The sequence below is a fragment of the Bison bison genome, unplaced genomic scaffold (assembly GCF_000754665.1).
Source record: "Bison bison bison isolate TAMUID 2011002044 unplaced genomic scaffold, Bison_UMD1.0 scf7180017864500, whole genome shotgun sequence".
In the NCBI taxonomy this organism is placed as follows: Eukaryota; Metazoa; Chordata; class Mammalia; order Artiodactyla; family Bovidae; genus Bison; species Bison bison.
In genome coordinates, this window is record NW_011495059.1 from 604575 (window position 1) to 623310 (window position 18736).

Here is an 18736-nt window from a genome sequence, read left to right on the forward strand (position 1 = left end):
GACGGGGGACAGGGCGACCCGCCGCTTCCTCTGCCGCTTGAGCACAGAGGGCGGTGTGCCCATGCCCGAGCCCCCCACGTCAGTGCTGGGGGAGATGGGGATCAGCTCGCCCCGGCTGCTGCGGCTCAGGTCGGAGATGGTGTGGCCGTCGAGGCGGTACTCGGTCACGCTGGGCGCGGCAGCAGCAGCCGGCCGGGGCGCGGGCTGCTGCTGCCAGGCTTGGGCTGCCCCGGGTGCCCAGAGGCTGCCCTGGCTGACGGCTCCGTCGGGGAGTCAAACTTACTCAGGTCACACCACGCGTCAGGGTCCTGCCCGGAGACGGGGGTGGGGTTAGGAGTAACTGGCTTTCCCAGTGGTCGATAAACCACAGGGCTCATGTGCCACTGGAAAATATCAGAGTGTCAAGGATGATCCCACAGGGACCCCCTGGCAGCCCCATGGTTAAAACTCCACGCTTCCACTGCAGGGGCCACAGGTTCGATCCCTGGTCAGGGAACCAAGATCCCACATGCCATGCGGCACAACCAACAACAAAAAAACCCGATTCCACAGCCCAGGAACAATCGCCCGTAACTCTTCCTTGCCTTTCCTCAAAGATTCTTCTATGTCTGCATATCTGTATTTGTAAACATAACTGAAATCCTATCATGCACACGGCTGCTTGCTGTTATTAAAAAAAAAATGTGCTAAGCATTTTTAAGATACACAAAAAGCACCAAGAAAAATACAAAGAAAATTCATATGCCCATCAAGAAGCCTAAGAAATAAAACCTTACCACTAAAGCTCCAGGTCTATCTGGCAAACCTCTGCCTGTAGGCAGGAAACCACTGCCGAAATTAAGTACTGATCATCTTTACGCATTTCTTTATCAATTAACACGTGTCCCTAAATAGTATTTTCAATGTTCCTAACTTTAATACAAATAATTTCTATTTTGCTTCTTTTTCCATTTAAAATTTCTGTAGAGCTGGAACAATGCAGGCACCTCATTCTATTCCCAAAGTTTAGTGTTTACCATCAGCAGACTTTAGTTGTTGTTATAGGAAAAACATTAACTTTTATAATAATTTTTACAGCCAAAAACTGTTCTATCATTTGAATATATGTTACTCAGTCCCCTTCTGTTGGACATTTGGGTTCTTCCTCTTAATTCTTAAAGATTAAAAACAGATGTTCTTTATGAACATCTTGGACATAAACCTTCTGTTTCTTGACAGACACCTGGAAGTGAAGACCTGGGCCCAAGGCCATGAGCAGGATGAAGGGTCTCCATCTGCCAGGCACGTTCCCAGACAGGAGGCAGCCCTGGGCTCCATGAGCCTGTACATCACGGCACCTCACTGGGTGCTTCAGCTAAATTGTGTCCACCCTCTAGCCACCCTGCTGAGGGAGTATGACCCTCTCCCTCTCAACCCAAGGCAGCAAACTCAGAGAGGGTAAGGTCACTAAGTTCCCAGAGTAATTCTGGGAGGAACGCTTAGGTCCTTTCTGCCTTTGTCCAGTTAATGACAATGTAGCCCTAGGGCTTCTGGAGACAAAAGTCTCCACTTTGGTCCCTGGGCATCTGGCCCTGAATGGACATGGACCCCAGTGGTGATTTCTGGTCCCTAGGGCTCGCAGGAGCCTGGCAAGTTCATTCCTGAAGGTGGAGGGCAGCTCAGGGAAGTGCTGACTCCAGGGCCACCTCCCAGCATGGAACGCCAACCTTGCAGGGGCCCCTGGAATTCACGGCATCCAACAGGCCCGAGCACACGCGCCGAGGACTGGCCTGGGGGACGGATGGCAGTGTTTCTGCAGCTACTCTGACCACCCATTAGTCACTGAAGGTCATCGTGGAGACAGCCCAAGCTCAGCACTCACCAGCTGTGTGACTCTGGATAAGCCTCCTAACCTGTCTGAGGTTGAGCTGAGTCCACCACCCAACCCCCTTCACAGGCTGTTAAAGGACCGAGAGCACAAACAGGCAGGAAGTAGCAAGCCTGGCGCATGGCAGGCGCGCAGGGTTAGAAACCAGCCTCCCAGAAGGAGCCCCAGGACCGGGACGTGACAGGTGCCTGAGAGGAGTCTGAGGATGGCCCGAGGCAAGCCGGTGAGGCTCCAGCAGGGCGGGCAGCGCTCTCAGCTGGCCCTCGGTGGCCCCGGGCGGTCTGCTGAACAGACTGCCACACACAGCTAACTCTGAGATCCATTCTGGTAGAGGAGACACCAGAGATCCTGCCACTGTGGCAAGAGGGGAAACCCAGAGCCAGAGGGTCTGAGCAGGCAGCCCCCTGAGACCGACTTCACAGTCTAAGCCCTCACTGGGCAGGCCACTGGGCACGATGGTTAAGACCTCAGCACCTTACTCGCTGTACCTTGGGTACACTATCTGATCTCTCTGAGCCTCATCTACAAAAACACAGAAAAGACACCCCTCCCAAGATACCATGTGGACCACACGTGAAGCCCACAGCCTGACATTTAGCAGATGTTCAATGAACAGCATCATTATTCTCAGCTAATAAGAGGAAGCCTAAGTGGGAAGGCTTGTGTGGGCACTGCCCACTGAACCCCTCTGCCCCCCTAGTCACCAGCCTCTTGCCCACCACCTCCTGAAATCCACTCCACACCTCAGGCCTGGCGGACAGAGCTGTGAAATCACACCAAGAAGCACAGCCCCTCCCAGAGCCCCTCCCCAAGGGGCATAGCCCACAGCCAGTGTGGCTCAGGGGCGGCTCTCCCTGAGTAACCAGGACATACACACCGCCGCAGCCCCAAACCCCCGCCCTTCCCGGAGTCCTCTCCAGGAAACCCGACCGTCAACGCTACCATGAACACCAGTGCTCTGCGGTGCTGCTGTGGACTCCACACCCTCCCCATCCCCCGAGGACTCTGTCCCTCACTTCCGCTGGGGAGCATGCCCTACCACCCCGGGCTTTACGAGTGAGTCAGGAGCTCCCTGAAGACAGGGATGTCAGCCACTCTCTTGGGGCTGCCAGGCCCTGGCCAGGCGCTCAGCATTGGCTCAGCCACGTCAGCGAGACGATAAGCAGACAGAAGGACGTCTGTCTAGGGGGACAAGTGCTCCCTGACAGGGGTGCTCAGGGCCCACTGGGAAGTCCCGTGACCAACATTACCGACTCAATCAAGTCCAGGGCTTCTGAGAGGCCAGACTCTACAGCCGGGATGAGGAGGTTGGCAGCCTCCACCACCCACTTGTAGGGCAGGCTGGTCTCTGGCGAGGAGCCTTCCTGGTCTTCACGCTTGGGGAAGTCCTCCAGGGGCTCTGGGGTCCGCACTCCATCCGGCTCCGCGGGGACGGGCTCCTGCTCCTGGGCGGGGGCGGCCGCTGTGACCTCCTCCTCGCTGCTCTCCTCTTCCTTCAGGGCAGGGAATGCCGGGGGCCAGCTGGTCACGACACTTCCCTGGGGACACAGGGCATGCAGTTTGGGTTTCCCATTATGAGATACAAACTGTGTCATGTTTCAGCAAAAATGCACCACCTGAACCTTTTCGGAAGCCTATCAACCTTAGCACTTGATAAGGAAACTCAAGTGAACCGAAACTGAAAGACGGTCTACAACACAACTAAGCAGAGACATCACTTTTCCGACAAAGGTCCGCTTAGTCAAAAACTATAGTTTTTCCAGCAGTCAGGTATGGATGTAAGAGTTGGACCATAAAGAAGGCTGAGTGCTGAAGAATTGATGCTTTTGAACTGTGGAGTTAGAGAAGACTCTTGGGAGTCCTCTGGACAGCAAGGAGATCATACTAGTCAATCCTAAAGGAAAGCAACCCTGAATTTTCATTGGAAGGACTGATAGAGAAGCTGAAGCTCCAATACTTTGCCCACCTGATGCGAAGAGACAATTCACTGATGCTGGGGAAGACTGAGGGCAAGAAGAGAAGAGGGCGGCAGAGGATGAGATGGTTGGATGGCATCACCGACTCAACAGACATGAACTTGAGCAAATTCTGGGATAGTGAAGGGCAGGGAAGCCTGGCGTGCTACAGTCCATGGGGGTGTAGATTCAGATACAACTTAGCAGCTCAACAACAACAAAACCTAACCTTGTACTTCAAAAGTATCAGTACCATGAAAGGCTAAAGGGAATGAAAGAGACAGGACAACAAAATAGTGTCTAATCCTTGACTGGATCATGGGCAGGAAAAAAATGGAATCTGGATGGAAGATTAGTTAAAATTCCAAGTAGTTAAATTCCAAGTGTGTACTGAAGGTACACTGGTGAATGTCCTTATTCTTAGGAAATACAACTCAGGTATTAAGGGATGAAAGGCACAATGTATGGAACCGACTCTCACATAGCTCAGGTTGAAAAATATATATGCACATAGAGAAAGATAAAGCAAATCTGACCAATGTTAAAAATTAATGAACCCAGTAAAGGGTACAGGAGAGCACTCTTCTCGCAACTTTTTTGTATGTTTAGTATTATTTCAAAACGAAGGTTTGAAAAAGGAATGGATACTAATTTTGTGACAGGAAAAGAAAAAAGAAATAGAGGAAGATCGTTTGTGGCAATAGCTCTCCTGGCAGAATCTGGAAACAAGCTTTGACATGTTGACCTGACAGCCCGAGGAGCCTTGAACACAGCACACATGAGGCTCCCAGTGGCTAAGACTACACTCCCAACGCAGGGGCAGAAGTTCAATCCCTGGTTGGGGAACTAAAATCTTGCAGGCTGCACAGTGTGGCTAAAATAGAACAAATAAAATATTAATTAAAAAAAGAGAAAATGGTCAACCTCACTAATAAAAGAAATGTAAGTGAAGCAATGGTACTGCACAATTGCTCATAAAACTGGCAAAGACATTCTGTAAAATCTTAGCCAGCTGTGACCCAGTGTGGGAAAACAGGCAGCTCCACTTACTGCTACAGCAGAATGACATTGCCCTTTGAGTGAGAATTTGGCAATGCCTTATGAAAATTTGCTTCCCTTGTGGCTCAGCTGGTAAAGAATCCACTTGTAATGCAGGAGACTTGAGTTCAATCCCTGGGTTGGGAAGATCCCCTGGAGAAGGGAGAGGCTACCCACTGCAGTATTTTGGCCTGGAGAAGTCCACGGACTGTATAGTCCATGGGGTTGCAAAGAGTCGGACACGGTTGAGTGACTTTCACTTTTCACTTTATGAAAATTTCAAACGTCTACACTGTTCGACTAAGCATTCCACACACATAAAAAGGCACATGTACAAGGAATGTGAACAATGATGTTCACTGCAGCATACATGGTGACAAGATGCTCATCGATACAAGATATGACAGGTGGCATGACAGACTCAAGAATGAGGCAAAGGTCTGTACACACATGACGACAGGGGAAGATATAAGGGGGAAAAGATGTTTGTAAAACTGGTGGTTTAGTTGCTAAGTTATGTCCGATTCTGTGACCCCATGGGCTGGAGTTCACCAGGCTCCTTTGTTCATGGGATTTCCCAGGCAAGAATATTGGAGTGGGTTGCCATTTCCTCCTCCAGGGGTACCTCCTGACCCAGGGATCAAACCTACATTTCCTATGTCTCCTGTATTGCAGGTAGATTCTTTATCCACCGAGCCATCAGGGAAGCCCATTTGTAAGACACCAAGGAGATCCAACCAGTCCATCCTAAAGGAAATTAGTCCTGAATATTCAATGGAAGGACTGATGCTGAAGCTGAAACTCCAATACTTTGGCCACCGGATGCGAAGTACTGACTCATTTGAAAAGACCCTGATGCTGGGAAAGACTGAGGCAGAAGGAGAAGGGGATGACAGAGGATGAGATGGTTGGATGGCATCACTGACTCAATGGACATGAGTTTGAATAAGCTCCGGGAGCTGGTGATGGACAGGGAAGCCTGGTGTGCTGCAGTCCATGGGGTTGCAAAGAATTGGACACGACTGAGCAACTGAACTAAACTGAAGGTCTAATCTTACACAAAACACCCCCTGATGTTTTGTGTCTGAGAGGCTGGCCCTACTGGCCCAAGGGGGTGCCTAGACCTGGATCTGGACCTCACAGGTCCAGCCTCAGCCATTCCTCTCCACTGTCATTTTAATGATTCTATTGTGCTGGTAATTTATTTAACTAAAGTTAACATCCGACTTTTTGTTGTTAGAAACAACTTTAATGACTGTCTTTGTAGCTAAAATCACTGCTCATTTGCTCACTTCTTTCTTAAGAAGTTCCTTGAGGTAGGTAGACACATTCTTTAAAAACTTGAATGCATTTTGTTAGACTGCCTGCCAGAAAATGCTCACCTTTTTCTGTGTGTATGGGATTTACCTCACTGGACAATGCTTACAATTATAAATTTTTTCTGTGCTTCAAAAATAATACAATGATCATTGTAGGGTTAGAAACAAGCCTCTAAGGCGCAAGGCTGAGCCTATAAATCCCAACTTCTAGAGAGAACGGATATACTGTTTAATGCATATGCCAACATTTACTACCAAGGCAGGAGAAGAAGGGGGCAACAGAGGATCAGACAGTTGGATGGCATCACTGACACGATGGATATGACCCTGAGTAAACTCCAGGAGTTGGTGATGGACAGGGAGGCCTGGCGTGTTGCAGTCCATGGGGTCGCAAAGAGTTGGACACGACTGAGCAACCGAACTGAACTGAAACTTTAATTTTTTTAAAAAGTGTGCCCTAGGGTGTAGGATGTGAAAGTCGCTTAGTCGTGTCCAACTCTTTGCGACCCCACAGATCACACAGTCCATGGAATTCTCCAGGCCAGAACACTGAAGTGGGTAGCCTTTCTCCAGGGGATCTTCCCAACCCAGGGATCCAACCCAGGTCTCCCGCACTGCAGGCAGATTCTTTACCAGCTGAGCCACAAGGGATGTGAGATGTTAACAATTATAAAAGTGATACCGTATGATTTCATTTATATGACTTTTTAGAAAATTACAGATTAAAAAATCTGATGAAGGGTGCCAGGGACTAAGGATGGGAGATTCTGGGCTGAAAGGGGCACAGGAGCCTGGGGGTGATGGGGACATTCTGCATTCTGACTGTGGTGGTGGCGACATGACCTGGTGGTTTCGGTCCTGACCTCCACAAGAAACGATGAATTTTACTGTGATTGCACCCTTGACACATCTGATAGTACACATATGTTTTTACCATGAAAAAGCTGGAGAGAGTAACAGGTGGGAAGGAAGCCATTGATGACGAGAAGGAGGCTGAAGACCTCCCCGCCTGACCCTCCCTGACGCTGGCTTCTGCATCCTCTATCTGTGGGGAGGTGAGTGCCAAGCGTGGACACAGGTGTCACAGGGAAAAGGCCCTCATGAGAGACATGTGGCCACACAGACCCTCCTGCAGGATCAAAGAACAGCCGAAGGAATGGGTGAAAAGGGAGGAGCAGGTGTTGGTGGGATAGCATCGGATATACGTGAAAACAAGCTGACCCACCCAAGCGCCCCAAGCGCAGTGGCCAAGCCCTCCCAAGCTCCACTCCCCACTGCTCACCTGGCCTTCCGAGGAGGGGGCACTCTGGCGGCCATCCTTGTCCTCCAGCTCCAGCAGCAAGTACATGGAGGGCTTGCTGTCTCTGGACTCACTCAGGAAGCCTCCCGTGTCCACCTTCCTCTTGATAGTGGAGTTCCAGTGATTCTTCACAGCATTGTCCGTCCTGCAGGGGCCAACGGGACCTTTGACCCTAGCCCGGTGGCCCGCGCCCCACCGGGTGCATAATTAGCCTCCCTAAGCTCAGCTCCGGCTTTTGTCAAGGAGGGTTCAACCTGAGGACCTCTAAGGGCTCTCAGCTCTAAGATGAAGTCTGACATGCCTGCGGCCTGGCATGATTTACAGAGTATTTCCACACAGCTTTTCGAAGTAAGCAAACATCTTATTCAGCTGACAGGATAAAAATCCTAACACTGAAGTGTTCTGGCAACACTCAGTCCCTTCCCAGCTCACTGGGCATCTGTAGAAACTGGAAGCAAGCTGCTGGCTGCTGGCCCTGGTCCTCAAACACGAGCCCTGATCACCTCCCATAGATAGAAAACGGCCAGAGAGGGCAGAGCAAGAGGACACAGGGTCCCCTGCTGACCATTCTGAGCCTTGGCTTTTTAATCTGGAGAATCAGATCACTTCCTCCTCCATCACTTGTTAAAGATTAAAGAGGAAACACGTATACTCGCTTAAGTCAGAGCAGTGACACGTAGAAGCAGGGAGGGCAGCACAGCGGTACAGGAGCGCAGGAGGTGTGGACGGAGAGAGGCCGGTGGGTGCGCGGTAGAGAAGGACAGAGCAGCAGGGAAGCAGGAGTGGAGAGCAGCACAAGGCACAGAGCAGCACGGACTGTGGGAGCACACGTCGGTGTCGCGTGAGCAGCCCCAGTGCACACGGGTCACAGCAGTGCACAAGCGTGGACAGAGACAGTGCCTTCTTTGGGGCTCTGAGCTGAGCGCTTTTCCACCAGAATAACAGTTTGACTAAGCCACCAGTCTCAGAGGCGGGTCTGGGCACTACGGGGAGGTGGCCAGGGACTCACCATGGTCGGGAAGGACAGACCAACCTTCCCCAAGTAAACAACATTCCCCATCAAAAACCAAAGGATGAGAGCGAGCTGGCTACACAGTGGGCACAAGGCAGGGGGGCATCCAGGCTCCGTGTCTGTGGGTGGGAGGAGAGCTGCTGCTAAGTCGCGTCAGTCGTGTCCGACTCTGTGCGACCCCATAGACGGCAGCCCCCCTGGCTCCCCCGTCCCTGGGATTCTCCAGGCAAGAGCACTGGAGTGGGTTGCCATTTTTAGTGCAAAGCCCGACGGGTGAGCGAGGGTGACTGCGGATCAAGGTGAAGCTGGTGGCATCGGCCAGGTCAGGCTGGCCACACGGGGAAGAGTCTCCAATCCAAGGGTTAGAGGAAGCACCAAAAAGGATTAACACACTTAGGTCTGACTTTGGAAACAGATGATTTCAGACTCCAGGGAAAACAGGCCATCTGGTATTCCATCTCCTTTCCCTCTGAGCCATTTACCATGGCACCACAATGCCATCGTAAAGAAAAGATTAAAAATAAAGCAAAGTAAAAATGCACATGGACAGGGCTAGTGATTAGGATGCAGCACTCCTAAGGCAGGGGGCATGGGTTTAATCCCTGGTCAGGGAACGATGATCTCGCATGCTATACAGGGTGGTCAACACACACACACACACACACTAAAGTATACAGACAAGAGAGCAGGGGAGACAGTAGTGGTGAATAAGAGATTTTTATGGTTTCCAGAAGATGGAAAGGAATTGTGGGAAACAACTCGGGAGACTGGAGTTGACCCTGGAAGATCTGGCAAGATTGCAGCCCAAGTCCCAAGTTGTTCCAGTTCTCCCTGCAGAACCCCAAGAGGCCCAGTTCTTGGAGCGGCCAGGCCCAGTGAAGAGTAGAGTGAAAACAGAGCAGTGCTTTGGACATCCAGATCCTGGCCCTGATCTCACAGGCAGGAGGAAAGAGACTTATTCTCTTTTATAAAAAAAAAGACCAGGCAACCCAGGTCTCAGGTGTCGCCAGTGGTAAAGAACTTGCCTGCCAATGCAGGAGATCCAAGAGACATGGGTTTGATCCCTGGGTTGGGAAGATCCCCTGGAGGAGGGCATGGCAGCCCACTCCAGTATTCTTGCCTAGAGAATTCCATGGACAGAGAAACATGGTGGGCTACAGTCCATGGGCTCGTAAAGAGTCAGGACAGGACTTAAGCAACTTAGCACACATGCAACCATGGCCAGGGCACGAAGCCAAAAGTGGGACCAGATGAGAACCTGCGCAGTAAACAGGAGGCCCCCAGGCCCGCCCCACCCCGCTCCAGTCTCCCAGTAGCCAGGTCCCTGCACCGCCCGAGGCAAGAATCTGAAGGACTCTTCTTCTGGGGAAAGTGAACAACGCCAGAGAAATCGGACTAGGCCTTGAACATCCCCACGATGCCCTGACCGGCCCCGGCCCCAGCGGGCGGCTCACCTCCCCGGCAGCATCTTGGCAATCTCGGCCCAGCGATTGCCCAGCACCTTGTGGGCCTCGCAGATGATGCGGTCCTCCTCCTCCGTCCAACAGGACTTCTTCACCTCGGGGTTGAGGTGGTTGTGCCAGCGCTCACGGCACTGCTTGCCCAGCCGGCCCTTCAGGTGCTTGGCAATCAGCGTCCACTGCTTCGTGCCGTACTTCTTGACCAGCTCGATGACCTTGGGGTAAAGACGCCGTGAGGCCAGCGGGACCCTCTCCACCCCGTTTCCCACCCTAGCACCCACCAGTGGGATGTCCCCTGACCCCTTCCCCGGGGTGCGTGAATGCCACGGTGCGGCAGGCCCAGGCCCAGGCGTTACCTTCTGGTCCTCCTCTTTGGTCCATGGCCCTTTGACGAGGTCTGGATTCAAGACCCTCAGCCACCGGTACTGGCACTGCTGGTCAGTGCGGTTCTGGGAAGAGGACAGGCTTCCTTGAGAACTCCTGGCCTACGGCCCTGCCTCGTTCCCAGAACCACCACACACTACACACCCATGGGCCAGGACACTGTGCTTCCCTTTGCTACAAGCGGACCTGGATGGAAGCAGGCAAACTCAGAACCCTGTGCAGGGCCACTGCACACAACCGCCCTGTGCCAGCCTGCGGGCTACATCAGGGATTCTCGCTTGCTTCCGAGAGGGGCTACTTCCCTGAAGGTTTCAGACCCTGTAGAGGACAGGGAGTGAGGAATGCGGCCATTCACTCCTGGTCCCCGAGCTGCCCGATGAGCCAGGAAAGCCAACAGCAGCTCCTGACACATCCCCTCCCTGTCGGCCACCTGCAGAGCTGGGGGTGGGGGACCCTAGGGGGACCCGCATCACCAGGAGGCTCTAGATGCTGGACAGGGTGGCTCCGGTCAGCTCTGTGGGGGCCTCACCATGAAGCCTGCTCAAGTATCGTTTCCTCTCAGGTTCAGTTTCATGGTTGAGAAATCGAGCAGCAACTCGTCAATGACTTGCAGGAAGAAATGCAAATATGCCACTGATGTGACGCATGATCATGGAGCCTAAGGCCCCCAGGCACCCAGAGGCTGCCACGTGGGGACACTTACATCAGGGTGCCCCTGATTTCAGTTTGGGTAGAAAGGGCCTCAGGAGGCTGGAAGGTTGTTTTGTTGGGAGAGCTGGGGGGGCGCTTGGTAAGGAATTCGCCTTTCTTCTCCCTGATACCAAGTCTCTCCTCCCAGGCCCCCTGTCCGGGGGAGCGGGCGGCAGAGGGGCTGCACTCACGGGAAAGTGGCTGGCCAGGAACTTCCAGTCTTGCTGTCCAAACTGCTTCACCAGGGCCCTCAGCTGCTCGTCCTGCCAAAGCCAGGAAGACAGAGGGCTCAGCTCACACGTGTGCAGAAGGTGGCTGCTCTGGACCGAGACCCACCCTCCCTCCAACAAAGGGAGCAGCCTCCTTCATCCAGTCACGTTACGAAGTGATCATCTAACTACGCACCAGGTATGCCAGCATCAGAGCTGCTCAACTTTTGGGGACTTAAAGTCTAGAGGGAAGCACCCACTAATCAAAGGCTCCTGCAAACAAAAGGAGGGCCACTCTGTGCTGCACGGACGGAGAAATGGACAGTGAGGCCTATGGGGGATCCAAGGGACAGGCTCCAAGGAACTCTAGTGAGGCTAGGCTGCAGGAAGCAGGAGAGAAGGAGGCAAGAGGATTTGGGGGTGGGGGCGGCGGGGACCAGACCACGCGCAGGGTTGACTCGGGCCTCTGCATCATGCAAAGCCACCGATGCACTGAAGCATCACCACTGACAGGTGGTCACAGTCCAACGTGCTTGTTGTGAACTTCACTTTGGCGGCTGCAGGAGAAAGGGCTGCAGGAGGGCAGAAGGGAGGATAGGAGGCCGTTATGGGCATCCAGGCCACAGTGACCCAGCCCTGGAGACAGGGAAACATGGGCACTTGGAAGGGAAAAACAGTATTTGTTAGAACATTCTCCTGAACATAAACTCGTTCTCCTGAATATAAACTATTGATTCACGCAACAACATTAAAATCACAGTATCATTAGGATGAGAGAAAGAAGCCAGACATAAGAAGAGTACACATTGCTTAATATTGTGCAGAGGAACTTCTAGAAAAGGTAAACTAAGCTATAGGGACAAAAAGATCGTCGGTGGTGTCCGAGGTCAGGGTTGGTTGGGGGGTGGGAGAAAAGAGCAGCAGAGAGCAAGAGACGCCTGGGGCGATGGAAGCGCCCTGCAGGGTGGTGTGCTCCGAGTTTCACGGCAGCACATCCACTGAAACTCACTGGATGGTACGTCAACAGTTGTATCTGATTGTGTGTAAAATAGTCCTCCAGCAAACTGACCGTTTTTACCCCCTGCAACTTGTAGGTTCTCAGTTCCCCGATCAGGGATTGAACCGAGCAAGGCCTTCACATTGAAAGCTTGGGGTCCTAACCACTAGATGGCCAGGGAATCCCCCAAACTTATTTTTTAAAACTTTATATATATAAATAAAATGTAGTATTATCCATACAGTGGAATATTATTCAGCCTCAAAACAAGGAAATTCTGTTACAAGCTACAACATGGATGAACCTTGAGGACATTATGCTAAGCAAAATAAGCCAGACACAAAAGGACAAAGACAGTCTAAGCCCACTCATATGAAGAATCAAAAGTAGTCAAAAATAAAAACCAGGACTTCTCTGGTGGTCCAGTGGCTAAGACTTTGTGCTCCCAACGCATGGGGCCTGGGTTCAATCCCTGATCAGGAAACTAGATTCCAAATGCTGCCACTAATGATCCTGCATGTGGCACCTAAAAACTGACCCCAAGTGCTACAGCGAAGACCAGTGCAGCCAAACAAAAAAAGAAACCAAAAGCAGCAAGTCAAACAAGGTGGTTGCCAAGGGCTGGGGGGAGGGGATGGGGAAAATTAGTGTTTCATGATTCAGCGTTTTTTTTTTTGCAAGATGACAGTTCCAAAGATCTGCTGCACAGTGAGAATACACTTCATGTACTCAACATACACTTAAAAACAGTTACAATGGTTTAACATTAGGTGTTTTTTCACTCTCTCTCTCCTGGGCAGGAAAAAAAAAAAGGCCACCAGACATCCAGACCCTCAACTGCAGCTTGGCCACCACCCAGTACCAGCTGGACAAAGGCCCCATAAATCCTATTGCAGGGCCAGTCCACGTCCACACAGTCAGCTCCGGACACCATGCCCTCCTTTGCTGCCCATCCCATCTGGTCAGGCCAACCCCTGCCTTCTGCCCATGTCCCCTGGGTCCATCTGCAGCACCACCATCCTCCCTGACAACCAGGGTGGACAATTCCCCCCCTCTCCAAGTCCTCCTGGACCCCATGGGCCCCTCCACCTGTCGACTCCTACCTGCACTGCCCTCGTCCCGCCACAACCATCTTCTATCTGAACGACTCAGCGCCTTTCCCTGCTTGCTCAGCCTCAGGCTGCCTCCAGATCTCTTATCCACCCCACATCCAGTAGACCAGCTCCCTGAAGCCGGGCTATGGTCACATCATTCATCTGCTTTAAAAATCGTCACTGGATCCTCTCTGCCAGCTGAGCAAGCCTGTCTCTGAGCCCAACCTTCAAGGCCTTCCTGCTTGGACCCTGTTCCATCTTTCCGTCTAAATCAACCTTTTCAGAAACTCTTCAAGAACCCTTCCCTCCAGGCACACCAGGGCCCTTCTACTTGCCTTTTCCCACCTACAACCCCTTTCCTGTTCTGACTCACCCACCACTTTGCATATTTCCCTGATCACTGAATTTCCAAATCCTCACCCATGAAACGTTCCTTAACCTCTCAGACAACAGTAAACTCAACTTCTAAAGGCATTTAAGACAATGACTGGCACCTCTTAGGTCCAGGAGGCTTAGTGTAAGACAGGAGACACCATGGTGGGCATAAAGAACATCGGTCCTGCCAGCACCATGATGGCCACAGCATGTCCACAGGACTTGCGTGGTCTTATTTCTCCATCCCAGGCAGAGAGATGCTCTGGGGTCGGGACCCCATCTTGTCTGGTCTCCTAAGACCACAAGAGCAGAATATAGTCCCTGGTTTACAGTGGGATGAACAGAAAAGGCTGGCCTAGCACTCCTGTAAAGAAACATCTTTTATGATTTAAGAGTGTTTCATAACTCAAACAGTAAGTTAAGAGGGGGTTGGGGGGGAGAGACTCACAACTAAACACATCTAGGCAAACAGAGGTAGAATAAAAAGATAAGGCCAATAGGCGTTTGACATGGTACAGTCAAGTTACAAAAAGACCTGACAGTCTATAAAACTAAACATATACCTACCCCATGAGCATCCCTAAGCATCCCGCCTAGAGAAATGAAACATAATCCTCAAAAATGCTTAGGCAAGAATGTTCACAGCAGCTCGAGCCACAATAGGCGAATTCTGTAAACAGCGAAAATGCCCACCAACAAGTGAAACATACCATGGTCTATCCAAACAATGGAATACTATTCAGCAAGAAAAAATGAACAAAGTACTGAATCATGCAACATTATGTGGAACAAAAGAAGCCAGAAAGAAAAGGAGTATAGCTCTATGAATTCATTTACAGTAGAGAGCAGGCAAAAAGATCAAACAGAGACACTGACTGGATGGGCCACTGCCCGGAGCTGGGAAAGATGAACCACAAAGGGAACTTCCAGGGATAATCAAGATGGCACTTATGTAAGTAACACACACTTATTAGAAGTGATGGAACTGTCCACTTTTAAAAGGTGCATTTGACTACATATATATATATATATACACACACACACACACACATACACACTCCATAAACACTATTAAAGAATAAAAAGAAAATCAATTCAGAGCTCGGTATTACAGACACAATACATTTATTATTTTTTTAAATGATAATAAAGTAGGGGTTGGCAGATTTGGCTAAACCTCCCAGCAGTTACAGGACAAGCAGCACAATTAAAGTTCAGGATACAGAACACACCAGCTTCCCAGAGACACATCCCTCCCAGAGTCCTCAATACTGACAGGGTCCAGGAATGCTCTAAGAAGCATCAGAGAGAAACAGAGGGCCCAGTGGCTTGTTCAACAGCGCCTCCCCTTCATCATACTGGTCGGGGCAGACACACCCCAGGTTCAGTTCTGTCTGCCCCCCGCCCCACACTGCCATCACTTCCATCCCCCGCAACTGCCCCTCAGTGTCACTCACCTCCTCCTGGGTCCATTTGACCTTGCACTTGCTGTCTCTCTGCTCTGGCACGTCTGAATCTGTGTCCTGGTAGTGCAGCTCATCCAGCTCCTCACTGCAGGGAAAAAGGCCAAAGGTCAAGGACATGCGTCTCTAAGGGCTGCCACCCGATGGACGGACAGTGTGGACAGAGGCCAGTGACCTCGAGGGAAAGGTTTCAGGGAAGCGGGCTTCTACTGTAGGCACAAACGTAGGTACTTCCACCCTCCCCCTTTCTAAAAAGTTTTTGATGAAATGGGGTTACGGGGATTTCCCTGGTGGTCCAGTGTCTAAGATTCTGAGCTCCCAATGCAGGGGGCCCAGGTTCGGTCCCTTGTCAGGGAACTAAATCCCACATGTGGCAACTAAGACCAACCACAGCCAAGGAAATAAATTAAAATAAATATTAAAAGAAGAAATAGAGTTATGGTCTATTTTTTTCTTTATTCTTGTCTTTTCACTAACACCCTTATGACTTCAAAAGCTACAAGAAAAAAGATTTCACCAAGAATATTAGGATATTCAACACCAGATACCCATTTCATGTTTCCTTTTCAGTAACAAAACTTTAACTTGCATGGGTATTTTAAGGATTAAAGCCAAAGATGTATGTAATCATTACGCACCAGGATTTTAAGAAAGATTGGTTATCTGAGAAAACCATTTAAAATACATTATTTCAGGAACTTCCTTGGTTGTCCAGTGGCTAAGGCTCCATGTTCCCAATGCAGTGAGTCTGGTTGGAGCCCTGGTCAGGGAACTAGATCTCACATACTCCAAGTGAGAGTTCCTAGAGATTCCGCGTGCCACAACCAAGACCCAGGATAGCCAAATAAATATATATTAAAAAAGAAAATATATTACCTCAGTAACTATGTGCATTTTTGCATACCCCTTCTCAATCCTTGCCTTCACACAGGCCTAATTTATGGAGCAAAAAAATCAGAGTACAAGCAACTTTGAATTCTCAATGTTTTTATTTTCTAATAAGTAATTTTCCAAGTCACTCCAAAATCTTCCTATTTGCATGGTTTAATGTTAACAAAAATGAAGATGACGCTATCCACACCCAGGGATGTCGGGGACTCACTGGAGCACCCTCCCAACTCAGGTGGACCTGTCAGGGATATTCCTCATTCATGCATTTTTACGTAGGAAAAGTCTGAGTCTCCAAGCACAGGTCAGGTATCAAAAGAAGAAAGAGGACGTCCTCTGCAGCCACACTCCTTTCCCCTTCTCAGCATCTCCCTAGTCATTCCCACATTCCCTATAGCACCTTGGAAATCCTCCTGTCTCATAACAGAGGCCCTTAGGTTGCAAATGCATATCTCCTTGACAACCGGGACAGAGGTCACCTCCACCTCTGTATCTGCCTTTGGAGGATGGCACCAAAATGCCTTAAGAAATGTTTGCTCTGGAAATGGCCAGATTTGGAATGAATGACTAATAAACATGCAAAGCTGCTGCCTCTTAGTTGATCAGAGAATGCTAACATAAGTCAACTTTTAGAATGAGGTAAGGAAGGGACAGATGCTATCTAAACCCAGCAACACCAGTCACGGGAGCTGGAATTCAACCTTGTCTCATCATTCCCAACCCAATCCATGGAGTACTCCACCATCTCAAAACAGGAGGGAAAAATGCTTCAAGATACTAATAACAGAAAGAAGCTGGCTTTAACATCAACTGACCCTGGCCTCTGTTCTAACAGAAACTATCTTTGGTTCTCTGACATCCAGCTTCTAACAGAAGCTCAGCAAATGTTCCTTCAAGGACAAAGTGATTTCTGTGTGAACACTCTCTGGAGCTCCAATACTCTATTTAATGGGGACAGTACTTCAGACGGCTGGGACAATTCCGTGAGGTTTAATATATTTATATCACCATCACGGTAATGATTGTCTACTTCACATGCATTCTCATTATTCCCATTTAATAGATGTGAAGACTGAGCTCCCTGGTGGCACTAGCAATAAAGAACCCACCTGCCAATGCAGGAGACATAAAAGACACAGGTTCAATCCCTGGGTCAGGCAGATCCCCTGGAGGGCGTGGCAACCCACTCTAGTATTCTTGCCTGGAAAATCTCATGGACAGAGGAATCTGGCAGGCTACAGCCCATAAGGTTGCAAAGAGTCAGACACAACTGAAGTGACTTAGCACGCACACACAAAGCTCACAGGGGTTAACCTGCACCTGCAGGTCCTCATCTGATAATCCCAGCAGCAAAAGCAGAGGCTAAGTCAGTAGTGGCAACCACGTGGAGGTCTCACACACCCTTTCTATGCCCTTCCATGTGCTGGGCTCTGCTCCAGTTGGGGTGAGTCAGAAGCTGAGCAGGAAGTAGGGCACTGGTGCAGAAGAGAGTTACAGCAAGTGGCCATGAATTAAACTGAATGCTGTGGGGTTCCAGGGTGCAGAATCCATCCCTCACTGGGAGCTGGGATTCCTCCACTGAGCCCCAGGGCATAGATGGTAGAAGACCTGGGGGCTGTCAGGGGCTTTGGGTTTGTTGCCTGGAGTGAACACTTCCTGAACCAGAAATTCAGGGCCTGACCAGCGCCTGCCCAGAAAATAACTCCTGGGAATTGGAGTTGCCCTGAGAAACCATGGCCTGAGGAAGACACACCCTGTGCCTGATGACTGCCCCGGGATCAGATGTTTCCTTGCTGAGAAGCCTGTGAAGGCAACCACCACCTGAAGCGGGATTTCAGGCTATCTGGGATGGATACATGAATCCTAGGAGGGAACAGGTCAGAACCCCTTGTGGTTCTGTACTGTGACTCCCAGACTGGTTGAAAAGCCTAGAACTCAGACACTGAAGGAACAGGTGTAAGACAGGGACATGGAACCCACAGACCTGATTTCTGGCTTGTCTCTGCCACTCTGGGGGGATAAGTAAAATGGAGACTGCAGTTCTTGCCTCCGCCCCAGGGGTTGCTGCCACAGATCAGTCTCTCTTCCCCTAGCATTCAACCCCAGCTGCCCCAACCCCCGCATGTAGAACAGGAAGAAGGTCTCCGGAGCGAGACCGACCTAAGGCCCCGAGCCCAGGTGGTGGGGGACCAAAAAGTCCCTCCCGGCCCCAGCAGCCCTCCTAGGTAAGGGGAGAGAGCCGGGAGTGCTCCGTGCTTCCCCGAACGCTAAGAAATGCCCACCGGCAAAACCAGACCCCCAAAAGGTTCGAAAGACAAGCGTCTTCCAGGCTTTGGCCTCCCACCCACCGCGACTCCGAAAATCATTTTTCTTCTCCAGGGGTCGCCTCCCTCCCCGGTAAAGGCCCTTCCAGCTGACACCACCGTCCCACCCCCACCCCGCAATTAGGCGGGAGACAAAATGACATCATACAAGGCTTGGCCCGGGCCCCAGGAGACCCGCCCGCCCCAGCTCCGAGGCCCAGCAGGCCCGGGGGTGCCAAGTGAGGGGCTCCCGGGAGCCCCCCGGCTTCGCGCGCACCGGGACACCTGAGTTTTCCGCCGACCCCAACCGCGCCCGGCCGGGCTCGGAAGGGCCTCGGCGAGGGTGGCGGTGGGGGCAGGGGTCAGGGCTGAGGAGGATGGC

At 51.0% G+C, this 18736-nt stretch overlaps 1 protein-coding gene across 1 annotated transcript in view; it reads right to left on the reverse strand.

Moving 5' to 3' along the window:
- MYBL2 (v-myb avian myeloblastosis viral oncogene homolog-like 2) overlaps positions 1-18736 on the reverse strand; it is a 36824-nt gene that overhangs the window by 8861 nt on the left and 9227 nt on the right. The window contains 8 exon segments of the mRNA XM_010829232.1: positions 4-251; positions 254-308; positions 3118-3405; positions 7462-7624; positions 9946-10166; positions 10308-10400; positions 11217-11288; positions 15158-15251. Coding sequence (XP_010827534.1) covers positions 4-251; positions 254-308; positions 3118-3405; positions 7462-7624; positions 9946-10166; positions 10308-10400; positions 11217-11288; positions 15158-15251 — 1234 coding nt within the window.